This window comes from Hyperoodon ampullatus (genome assembly GCF_949752795.1).
Source record: "Hyperoodon ampullatus genome assembly, chromosome: X".
NCBI lineage: Eukaryota > Metazoa > Chordata > Mammalia > Artiodactyla > Ziphiidae > Hyperoodon > Hyperoodon ampullatus.
In genome coordinates, this window is record NC_136913.1 from 34,905,143 (window position 1) to 34,917,388 (window position 12,246).

The 12,246-nt window shown below is 40.0% G+C and overlaps 1 protein-coding gene across 1 annotated transcript in view; it reads left to right on the forward strand.

The window, feature by feature from the left end:
- Positions 1 to 9,108: 9,108 nt before the first annotated feature.
- CYBB (cytochrome b-245 beta chain) overlaps positions 9,109 to 12,246 on the forward strand; it is a gene marked incomplete at both ends in the record, with an annotated part of 32,035 nt that continues 28,897 nt past the window's right edge. Inside the window, 2 exons of the mRNA XM_079726950.1 lie at positions 9,109 to 9,153; positions 11,098 to 11,193. Of these exons, the coding sequence (XP_079583076.1) occupies positions 9,109 to 9,153; positions 11,098 to 11,193 (141 nt within the window). The remainder of the gene's footprint in view (positions 9,154 to 11,097; positions 11,194 to 12,246) is intronic.

A 12,246-nucleotide genomic window follows, 5' to 3' on the forward strand; every position in this document is an offset into this window, starting at 1 on the left:
TAGTTAAGCATTCACTTGTTGCTGTAAACATTTCATTTTCGTCCAGCGTTCTGATGAGGCTTCTGACAGTCTTTCCCCCGGTTTTTCAATGATTCTGGGCATGGACAACCTCCTGGATTTCCTTACTCTGCCTGTATTTATCTGCTGAGGCCGCCGCAACAATATACCACAGACTGGGTGACTTCAGTAACTGAAATTTTTTTTTCACAATTCTGGAGGCTAGAAGTCTAAGATCAAGGTGTCATCAGGGTTGGTTTCTGGTGAAGCCTCTCTTCCTGCTTTCTCACTGTATCCTCACATGGTCTCTTCTCTGTGCACACAGAGAAAAAGAGACAGCCCTCTGGTGTCTCTTCCTCTTCTTATAAGGACACCAGTCCGATCAGATTAGGGTCCCACCCTTGTGACCTCATGTAACCTTAATTACCTCCTAAAGGCCCTGTGTCCAAATACAGTCACATTGAGGGTTAGGGATTCAACAGATGAATTTTATTTTATTTTATTTTATTATTATTTTTTTATACACTACCAAACGTAAAATAGATAGCTAGTGGGAAGCAGCCCCATAGCACAGGGAGATCAGCTCGGTGCTTTGTGACCGCCTAGAAGGGTGGGTTAGGGAGGGTGGGAGGGAGACGCAAGAGGGAGGAGATGTGGGGATATAGGTATATGTATAGCTGATTCACTTTGTTATAAAGCAGAAACTAACACACCTTTGTAAAGCAATTATACTCCAATAAATCTGTTAAAAAAAAACACAGATGAATTTTAGAGTGACACAATTCAGTCTATAACGTCACCACTTTCACTGACATCATCCCCGACTTTATTTTTATTATTATTTTTTCAATAAAAGAAAAAGCTTTCCCGTAATGCTTTATCTTCCGTCCTCCTGGAAGATTTTTTTAAAAGGCTACTTGCAAGGAAGTTTGGGAACTTTGGGAGGCCTAGTATTTGTTTTTTTCATCCTCTATATTGGGAGGCAGTAGATGAGAAGGGAGTTAAGAAAATCTTTAGAGTAATGAAAAACAGTGCCTGCTATGCTGGTATTTAACAGGCTAAACCATCCCGGGGAAATGTGAAGTGGATAGAGCTAGAGAGTACCTCACTTTGACTCTGGGCTTGAATTGCTCATGGTGCCTCTTTGATTTCAGCTATTTCATTAATGACAGCAATTTTATACAGTTAACTAAGACCCAAGCATTGTTCATCATTACACCATATTGCTAGATATTTTATGAGAGTTTTAGCATCTATAGTCACATATTGTTATATTTCCACGGACACTATCAGTTTTTATGGGCATGTTTTATTTTTAAGCCCAGTCAGTACTTTTAAAACTGAATCACACTGACAGGACTGATATTCATCCAATTATATGTGTATAGATATAGACGTTTAAATTTCCAAGGCAACTGAATAAATTTTAAGTGTCATCCATAGTCATCAAATCTTTTTTTAAAATCATAGTTTCATTTCCACCAAAATGTTTGCCTTTGTTCAAAATCATTAATCCATTGAGTCCAGGGAAGTTTAATAAGGGAAATGGATGTGGTTTCTGAATTATAGAACAGTCTGGGCTGCATCTGACTATCTTCACTTCTTTGAACTGACAGCAATATTCACATTTTTAGCCTGTAGTTTCAAGTTCAGTGTGTGCAGGTGTCTTCTCACATCAGTGGGAAAATAAAACCTTATGATTCATTTGAACTCTTGTTGGTTGAGTTTCTTAGACTTTTTAAATTCCTGAGATCTCAGTCTCAAGAAAGTAGTTCAGTAAATCTCACAAGTGACCACAAATTAATAATCTCACTGCATTAAAATAAAATAAATATTCATTATCTATCTTATTATTGTCCCTAAACTAGCAAAGTTTGAAAGTACACCCAGAAGAAAATTCTCGTTCTTGATCCACCTCATCTGCAATGGACGACTTTGCCTAACAAAATCATTATTCTCCTAATGCTTGTTGCAGTAGAAGGTAGGCACACCAACTCTTCCTTTGGACTAGAGTAAACCATTGAAATATATTTTTTAACCATTTACTGTATGCAACCCATATGTGGCAATTGAACTCTGCTTTCCTATATATGATGAAGTTCCCCAGAGTTCTGCAGTCTGCTTCCCTTTAATATCCAAATCACTACAATTCAAACGCCAGAGAACACCTAGAAGTCCAATGTCTCTTCCCAGATATTTCCAGGGATTCTCAGACTGCTGGTATCCTCCTGATGTCTCCTGCTGTTCCTCTGGGTCACCTCTGATCAGCTCATCATTTTTCTCTCCTTGCTGCCTCAGGCCCTTCTAGTCTATTTCACCCTCCGGCCAGTTTCCGCCTTATCCCTCAAGATGACCATTAATTCAAGGCTGATGCTGTGTTGTGCTGGTCAGTCAGCTTTAGTGAAGACATAGGAACTACAATATAGGAAAGGGAAAACCAACAGTCATTAGTGTGTGGCCCTGTTCTCTCAGATCATCACCATGAACAGGAAAGTCCCTGATTGCCCATGTCCTCTCTTGGGCCAGACATTCTGTCCTATACTGGGGCCTGTTCCTCATCTCCGTGAGAACCACATCTATCCGCCATGATGCTCTCTTTCACAGTCTCCAGTGCAAGCCTCACATCAGGTAACACTGTAAGTTTCTCCACCCAAGGACATCATTCTTTCGTTTTATTGTGCTGAGTAGCTTAGCTTTTCTCTGACTCCACCTCTAACCCCTAGACCAGGCAGTGCCTTTGAATCGCCAAAAAGCCCATCAAAGTGCCTTCCCCAACAAAAGAGCAGCATCCCCCCAAAACTAATGCTCCCCAGCTGCCAGAGCAATCTGTACACTGAAGACAGCTTCTAATATGTCAGATTTTTTAACTGCTTTATTTTAAAATAATTTCAAGCATGCAGAAGAGTTATCAGGATAGGACTAAGAAATCCAGTGTGCTCTTGACCCAGATTTATCAACTATTACCATTTGTCAGATTCCCATGATCATTCTCTCTCCATATTATTTTTTTTGAACCATTTGAAAATAAATTGCCTACACTTACTCTTAAATATTTCTGTGTGTATTTCCTAAGAGCAAGGTCATCACCAGCAAGGTAACAAACTGACATCATGTGCCTCCTGATGTGATGCCCTGAGAAGGACACACACCACTTCTAGCATATTCCTGTCCAAAAGGCATAACTGAGTCTAGTCATGAATACAATACACACCTCAAATGAGGGACATTCTATAAAATAACCAGTCTATATTCTTCAAGCATGCCACAATCAGGAAAAAAAAAAAAAAGATAAGGGCTGAGGAACTGGTCCAGATTAAAGGAGACCAGAGATACATGAGAACTGGATTCCATGCATGATCTTAGACTGGATTCTAGAGCACAAAAACAACAAAAAAAAAAAATCACAAAAAGAGCATTATTAAGATAGTTGGTAAACTCTGACTATGAACTGTAGATTAGACAATAATATTGTATTTGTGTTATAGCTCCTAATTTTGATAATTGTACTGTGGCTATGTATGTGACTACACATGTTTACATGAAACATCTTCAATTTCTCCTTAGCAAGCAGTCAGACACTATTGGTTTTCTTAGGCTAGATATCATTTGCTGAAACAATCAAGGGAGCTAGACCTCAGGGTCGTGTGAAAGGAATATGCCTTTTCTCTTGGAGAGAATCCTATTACAAAGCCGGCATTCCTACAAGAACCGACACTTGACTCTTTCACGTGGCCAACACTTAAGTGACTGGTTAATATCTTCACCAGGATGAGCCCTTGCTAACTGCCCAAAGTGGGGCTATGAGAGCTCAGATACATCCTGGGGCAAGGAAAAGTGATAGTGGAGACACAGAGACAGAGCTTTCATGCTTCAGGTCAAGGTGAAATATGCAGAAAGTGGTTGTAGGGACCTAACACTTGTGGCTCAACAAACTTCAGGCTTCTTGGGCCGAGGTGGTTCTGCACACCAATGGTTACTGCAGGAAGCTGTCAGCAACACATAGGCTGTCAGAAGGAGGCTGAAAATCAAGGGCTATTCTGATCAGTCCTGTGGGGAAGAGCTACAACATGTGTTGCCAACTGACAGCAGGATAGCAGAGTTCAATCCAGGGGTCTTGGGACAGCAGCTGATGCTCATAAAATGATTTTATTATTGACATTGAAGCCCTAGCTTTACAAAATGATTCTGGTGGCTCGAATAAGCAGTGATACATCAGACTGCCCAGATTCAAATCTCAGCTCTGGTGTCAGGCAGCCATGTGATTCTGGGCAAGCTACTTTCTCTCCTCGCAGCTCTTCTCTCTGGTCTGTAAAGTGTATGAGTTTTCTATGGCTGCTGTAACAAATTACCACAAATGACTGGCTTAAAACAGCACAAACTTACTTTTTTACAGTTCTGGAGGTCAGAGGTCTGGAATCACTTTCACCAGGCTAAAATCAAGGTGTCAGGAGATCTACATTCCTTCTGGAGACTCCAGAAGAGAATCCACTTCCTTGCCTCTTACAGATTCTAGAGCTGCATTTCTCGCACTCCTTGGCTCATGGCTTTTCCTCCTTCATCTTCAAAGTCAGCAGCGTAGCATCTTCTTTCCTGTCTGAATTCTGCTTCATCCCTCACATCCTCTCTCAATGCTTCTGAACCTCCTGCCTCCTTCTAATAAGGACCCCTGTGATTACACTGGCCCACCCGGAATCATTCATGATAATCTCCCCATCTCAAAATCTTTAACTTAATCATGTCTGCAAAGTCCTTCTAACCATGTAAAGTAACATATTCATAGGTTCTGGGAATCAGTACCTAGACATCTCTGGGTGGGGGGGGACCAATATTCATCCTACTTCAAATGGATATGATAATTTTGCAAACCTTATAGTGTGGTCATGAAAAGTAAATGAGATAAAGCACATAAGGCACTGGGCATGTGTAAAATGCTTTACAAATGTTGGCTGTTGTTAAGACCAAGATAAGTCTGTAAAAATAGATTTTTTTCAAGAGAAAAAGAGAAAATAATTTACACAGGAAGCATACTGGAAAGTTTTAAATTCAAATCAATGACTAGTAGGAGAAAATATGTAAGCTTTCCTCATTTTCTTCCTTATTCTCATGAATAAATGTATGCAAATCACATTTAACCTAAAGAGCTAAATTTTAAATCCTCACCACCAGACATTTTCACTTTCTAATAAATACAGTACCAGGTAAAACCATGTTCTTAATGCCTTTAATCACCTACATCAGAAAATTGCCCCTTCCTCCCTGACCGTCTTTTCTTTTACTTTGTTATTTTCTCCTTCAAACAGGAAATAGAACGTCTGGCTCCCATTCCAGCCGCCTTATTCAACTTCCGCTAACCTCTGAGACCATGGCTATGGAATTAAAGTGGGTTTCATTACACCATGCTTTAGTAGGAACCCTTCTAGATATAAGTGGTAGAAAGCCAACTCAAAGTTTTTTTACAGCAGGAAATGGTAGTGGTGCCCACAGGATTGTGGAGGCCTTCTTGTGACCACATGATAGTTCAACTTCTCCTTCTGCCCGCTCCTGCTTTCTTATCTTTCCTTCCTTTCCACGGGTGTGTACCTCCAAGGACACTCACAGATCAAACTCCTGAACACTAATCTCCACCTCAGAGTGTACTTCCAGAGAACCCAATCTGTAAGAATAACTGAGATGTCCAAGTGTCTCAGGTAGATCAGACCCAAGAATGCAAACCTTGTCATCGTATTTATCTCCAAACCTCTCAATCCTTCCTCAGCTACTCATCTGATTTTGTGTTGGCGTAATTCTTATGCAGCTTCTTAGCGCAAGGTAATAGAGATGGTCTATAGCAACAGCAGGCATGCATCATTCACAAAGAAAGAAAAGCTTCACCCACTCTCCTCCATAGTCCCTAACAACTCCCTCCTCATGCAAATAACTCTCATTGGCCTCGTTTGGGTCAAATGCCCACCCCTGGGACAATCACTGTATCTAGGGAGATGAAGTCCTCTCATTTGTCATCCTTAAGCAAGGAAACTGGGGCCACATAACTCATGGATGCACAGAGAGTGGAATCATGGCAGTTCTGAAAAGAATAGCATGCACAGTAGAGATAAAAGGAGCACACATCCATTTTTCATCATCACCAGGAACAAAATTCATCAGGAATCTTGGTGTGGCAACACACCTCCCTTTCTTCAGCATTCCATACATCCTTCTTGGAAGAAATTAAGAATCTACTTCTTTACTTTGACAAATCAAGAAGGAATTATAGTCAGGATGCAAAATCAGGGGATTTCCTAGAGACTTGGGACTGCTTCTCTCTTTTTTCCCTCTGCAAGAGGCGTCTAGGATTTCAATCACGAGCCTGATGGTGTTGGTCATTACTGCCTGCTAGAAGGGGTGAATACTTCCTTACATTCACCACAGTCTAACTTGACGTTAACAGTTTAGGAGGCAGTGGAAGCCGAAGTGACTGGGAGAAGATAGACTGTTAGCTAACGCACAGAGGTTCAATTTTCTTCATTCTTGGTGTCCAGTCCATACCAGTCAACCGGTACCTGTTGCTCCTTTATCAAACCCTCCGCTTGTTTTTTCAAGAGCAGAGGACATTGAAATTCACTGGAACAGTGTTCTCAAAAGGGAAGTTACTTTGCATAAAAGAAAGATTTTACTCTTCATTGCAACTGAGCTCTCTTCCTCTAGCTGTGAAACTGATTGAAGTTTTTAAGACTCGTAAGACAGCTCTACTCACAGCCCTGTGATTACTTTTATAAAGGAGAAAAAAAAAGCCATAGGAGGGAATGGTTGATCACCCACAAAAATATTCTTTCTTTTTTGAATTTTCTTCTCAAACTGTGGAGGGAGGGGAAAGAAGTTGGGAAATATTCGAGGAACATTATTTCCTAGTATATGAGTATCCAGGGCCCCTTCCCCATTGCTTCCCCCCCGCAGAGCACGGACCTCAGGAGGTAGATGAAAAAATGTGGGAGAGACTTGAAGATTAAGATAGAGTAAGGGAAGATCAACCAGTAGGCTGGGAAAGAGAAAAGACAGGAGGGGTAGGGAGGGGAAGACTTTGGTAAGTTTCAAAGAGCCTGATGGAGCCGCAGTCATCACTGTGAAAGAATGTGAGAGTAACAGAAAGAGGGAGAGCAGATTTTAAGGTGTTTTATTCCTCATTAGGCATATATGCCTCACTTCTTTAATTCCACCAGAAAATGAGTACAGGTCTGAATTCCTTTCTGTATCAGGCAAAGTCCAGTCAGGAAATCAGAAACCACCCTATTTCAGCAGAGGGATTTCACCCCAGGGATTTGTTACATGGATGATGGGAAAGTGGAGAATCCCAATGTGGGCGCAGAGGCAACATAAAGATTAACAACTACAGGAAGTGGTGACCGCCCTCCGGGTTGGACGAAACCTGGCAGGAGGTGGTGTAAGTCAAGCCCAGAAGCCAGGGCCATGTGGCAGGAGCTGGAACTACAGTGGTGACGGCCAGCAGCTCAGGCCACAGGGGGGAAGGCTGGCCGGTGGGAGCCGGAGCTTCCGGTGGAAAGGCAGCCACTTCCAAGATGCCACGTGAAGCAGAAAGCGGGGGGTGTCCCTCATCCTCCATCCTCTGTCCCTCATCTGAAACAGAACAGAGCAAGTAAAGGCTGAAGAATAAATCCCAGAGCAGAGAGGCAAATAACTGGCATATAACTTGATTGTCTAACCGTGTGTCTTTGAATTCATCTCTGTGTGTGACTGAACCAGGGAGCCGACTGTCCTTTATGTGGGTTGCCTATGATTCAAGAGCCATGCAGAAAGTCACAGTTGAGTACCTTTCCTTAAATATTAAAAAGTGAAAAACAATATTACTTTACTCAGTCATAATTCTGCAGGTTGTCTCAAGTGCTTCATAGACAATAACCCAAAGAGTTCAGGCCTCTCCTTCTCTTTTCTCTTCTCTTGTTCCCTTTCACTCCTCCAGTTTCTTCTTTTACCTCTCTATTCACTCTAGCTGTTGTACAACCACCCTGATGCAATTAGGGGTTACCATCCTACCCTTCTGTCTCCTTCATGTCCTAAAGACTGGATGGGAGTCAGAGAAAAAAAAATGCTAAATCTGCCTATGGCATCTACCACATCTGACATACCTTTGTTCTGACCCTGTTTACCTACCTTGCCTAGAAAAATGTCATGTCCACCTGGGAATACTACAGTCATTCAAACATTTTGGTCTATGTGTTATGTTTTCTTTTCCCATGGTTGTATTAGGAGTGATTTGGGATGTGGTTGCCACTGTCAGGCTTTTTTTTCTGGTATCGTGGTTAAAAGTATAGCCAAATTGCTTGGGTTTTAAATCCCAACTGCATGGTTTCCTAACTGCATGACCTTGGCCAAGCAACTTAACTGCTCTGGGTCTCAGTTTCCTCATCTGTAAATTTAATCATAATAATAGAAACTACTTTATAGTGTTGAATTGTTAGTATCAAATTAATTTATTTATATACTGAATTTATATATGTGTGTGTATGGGTGTCTTTGTGTGTAGACACACACATAGATATGTATCAACTCATATATACATATGTGTGTGTATATATGTACATACACAGGTATTTACATGCACACATACATATCTTAGAAAATTGGCACAAAGTAAGCATTCTATAAATATCAGCTATCACAACTGTTATAATTTTTCTCAACAAGACTGTAAATGATGCTCCAGTCTATCAAAAGATATCACATCTATTTAATGTTTTTTACCTAGCCCAAAGTCATGGCTAGTTGGGTGACTTTTTAAAAATTTCCACTTGATAACCAATCAGTCCAAAAATTAATTCACAGTGTAAAACACCATGAATTGTACTGTTATTTGCCTCTCAGTTGTAGAAATTAGTTTCATTTCCCACTATGTTTAGTTGTGATTGGATCATTGTAGACATTTTTTCTGTCATTTTTTTGTGGTTAAAGATTTAAATTTGTTATGGAGACAAGCTTTACAGTTGACCAATGATTAGCTAATTTCTGATAATAGAAAAGGAAACAGGTTGCCCCAAGGCTGCTGTTTTCATTTCCTCATGGGAGGAAGAAGCATAGCAGAGAAGAAAGGCACACTCGAGGCACTGAACTTCTGCCACCATGGGGAACTTGTTTGTGAATGAGGGCCTCTCCATCTTCGTCATTGTAAGTACCAATGAGAATGAAATTACAAATTCTCTGACTTGTTTGGGTTCTCTTGGAAATGAAAATAGAGCAAAGCTTTTTTGTTTGTTTTGTATGAGAAATTGTGTTGAAACTGATTTATTATGTGAACATGCATCCATCTGTAAGCAGAGTGAGTCCTTCTTCCAAACTTATTAATGGAAAGAATGTATCTGGGGGCTCACTTCACCTAGTTTATTTATGGAGTTTTTAGGAGTAATAAATTAGCCAGCATTTCACAGTGGGAGTAGGAGACATTTCATGCTAATGATCCTTGTTTACTCAGAGGCAAATTTCTCTATTTTTTATGTATTTATACCACCTAAAAATGGGCAATTGAAATTCTATACAGTTTTCCAAATAACATGCAAGACTGGCTCATGTATGGGAAATTGGCCTTTATTTCAGTAATTACACCAAAAATAATTGAAGTTCTCAATTTTTTTTAAAAAAAGTATCTTCTTTCCTCTGAGATAAACTTTAGTTATTTGTGAGGTTTTTAAAAATTTAAGGGAAGGGAATTGAAAAAAACTATCTAGACACGTATGTATAGCATATATATGATATATATTATATTTAGCTGTATATAAATCAACATAATCTGTCTTGAGAAACAATTTTTGTAAGTAAAGATATGGCTAATTTTCGAACAGACATGATGATTTCTTTAGTTTTTAACATAACATAGATCAAGTATTTTTTTAAGATGGTGGTCTCAGCAAAGCAATCACAGACAATTGGGAAGATAGAAATGTGATTTATAAGTAGCTCTTCCAAATAGCCAATTAAAGTATTACCCAGATGTTAAAAAGAACACTTATGTATGAATTTTTTGAAATAATTCATCATGAAGTAAACATGACTCTTTGAGCTGTAGAGGTAGAGAGAAATGAGTGACACAGATAAAATAAAAATCACAAATATTTTGTCATTAAAAAAAAATTAAGCCACATCAACACTCTAATGCAATACAGAATTGTTCTGAGGACTCCAAGCTGTTAAGTTGATTTCTTATCCCCATTTGAAGAACAGTTTACTCCTTTAAAAAATAAGTTCAAATATATACACTTTTAGCTCTTACCTCAGTTTTTCCTGGGAAGTGACCTCTATCTAAATTATACACTCATATACTTGAAAGTGAACCCACAGCTTGGAAGGCAAAAGTAAAAATGACAAGGTTAGGAAATGGAGAAGTGGTTTTAGTACCTTCTTCTTTATAAAGAGAGACTATTCTCAAGCATCGAAGGACATCAAATAGCCTCAAAGCACAGTTAAGAACAGATTGCTACTGTGGAGCTGAAGGTGGAGGACTGGGTAGAGTCATCATTTGATGCAGTCAGTGCTTAGGATGAAATGAGCTGTCACAATCTAGAAGGATCTCCCTTTAAAAAAAAAAAAATCCCATGCCTCTCATTCCCTCATTGATGCTGAATATTCCCTCTTTCAAAAGTGAAGCAAAACTTATCAAGTAGAATTAAAGCCTTGTCATTTTAGCTGATGAGACCTCCACTAGCTGGGGCGGGATGCTGTGTGGCAGAGAGAGATAATCACACCTGTGAGAATCAAATGCAAAGTCCTGCTGGTGCGGGGGACAGCATAGGAACAGATTCCTTTCCCTTCTCTTTGTAAGAAGAGTCACCTGCTGTCATCTATCAATCTAAAAGGAGGAGAAAGAAAGGAGGGGAGATAGACAGATAATAACTCGGCATACGGCCCAAGTAGCATAACAATCACGGGGACAACACAGGGAGGAAAGTTTAGTTACAGAGAAGCGTAGTGATACTCTTGCAGGAAGGAGCTGGCTTTGTAACCACCTTAATCAAAGGCTGTACTTGGGGAAGTCCTGACCCTGGTCTGACTCTAAACTGCTGTGAAATCTACCTGTTGAAACATGAAAACTTCACGCAACCACTTCTGTTTGTGCAGCTGGTATGGCTGGGGATGAACGTCTTCCTCTTTGTCTGGTACTACCGGGTTTATGACATTCCAGATAAGTTCTTCTACACTCGAAAACTTCTTGGGGTAAGTATAAGTTCCATCTCCCGCAGTATTGACTGGCTCCCATGTCTAATCAGAGATTCTTGTTCCTATTCCTTTTAACATTTTAAAGAAATATTCTGACCAACCCAAAGAGCACCATCGGCCTCACTGTCTCCACTGCAACCCCCTGAGCAAGAGTCTTTAGGCCTCCCAGTGTGGGACAGACAGAAGTGTGGCAGAGGGTCCCAGCAGCATCCTTCCCCTCCCAAGAACTACTGTGCTACTGTTTAGCTTGAAGGAGAAATCTAATACTGACTCCGGAATGGATGGCCAGGTTGGAAAGATCGATCCAGGGGTGACACAGGTGGCACAAGTGGAACTTCCTATATTCTCTACATCATCCGATTCCTACTAACTTTTGTGCGTGAAAAGCCCTGCTCCTAATGACATGTTATGAAATAATCTTCAGGAAATAAACCTCTCCCTACATATGGAGCCTTTGAGGAACTTGCCCAAAGATCACGTTCTTTGACTCGACTGGCAGAGCAAAGGCCCCTGACTTTTCTTGGGTCCAATAACATTCTCAGTTTCCTTGAACTGCCAGGGCTCTTCTTCATCATAAATGAAAATAAGAAAATAAGTACAATTACGGCTGCCCCCAGAGGATATCATTTGTTACATCATACTGAAACCATTACTTAATAATACTAATTATAATATGTATTATACATCATATGCATAAATAATTATAACATATAATTACACTACATTATTATAATTGTTGTTAACTTATTCAGGTTAATACTGAAAAGGATGCTTTCCCTTTGCATTTTTGTCCTCCAAAATATGCAACTTCTTTAGGCATGACAAAGAACAATTATAATGCCAAAGCATTACACCATACGAACTTAGTTACTGTTGAGGTTAGTCTATGTGCTAAGAAAATCTTTACAAAGACCTAATTTCTATACTGAACTCTAGTTAATGATATGCATGCTTAAATATTTAGGAGGAAGTGAACCGATATCTGCAACTTACTTGGAAATGCATCAAAAATAAGATGCGTTGATGGATGGATAGAGGGATGGGTAGATG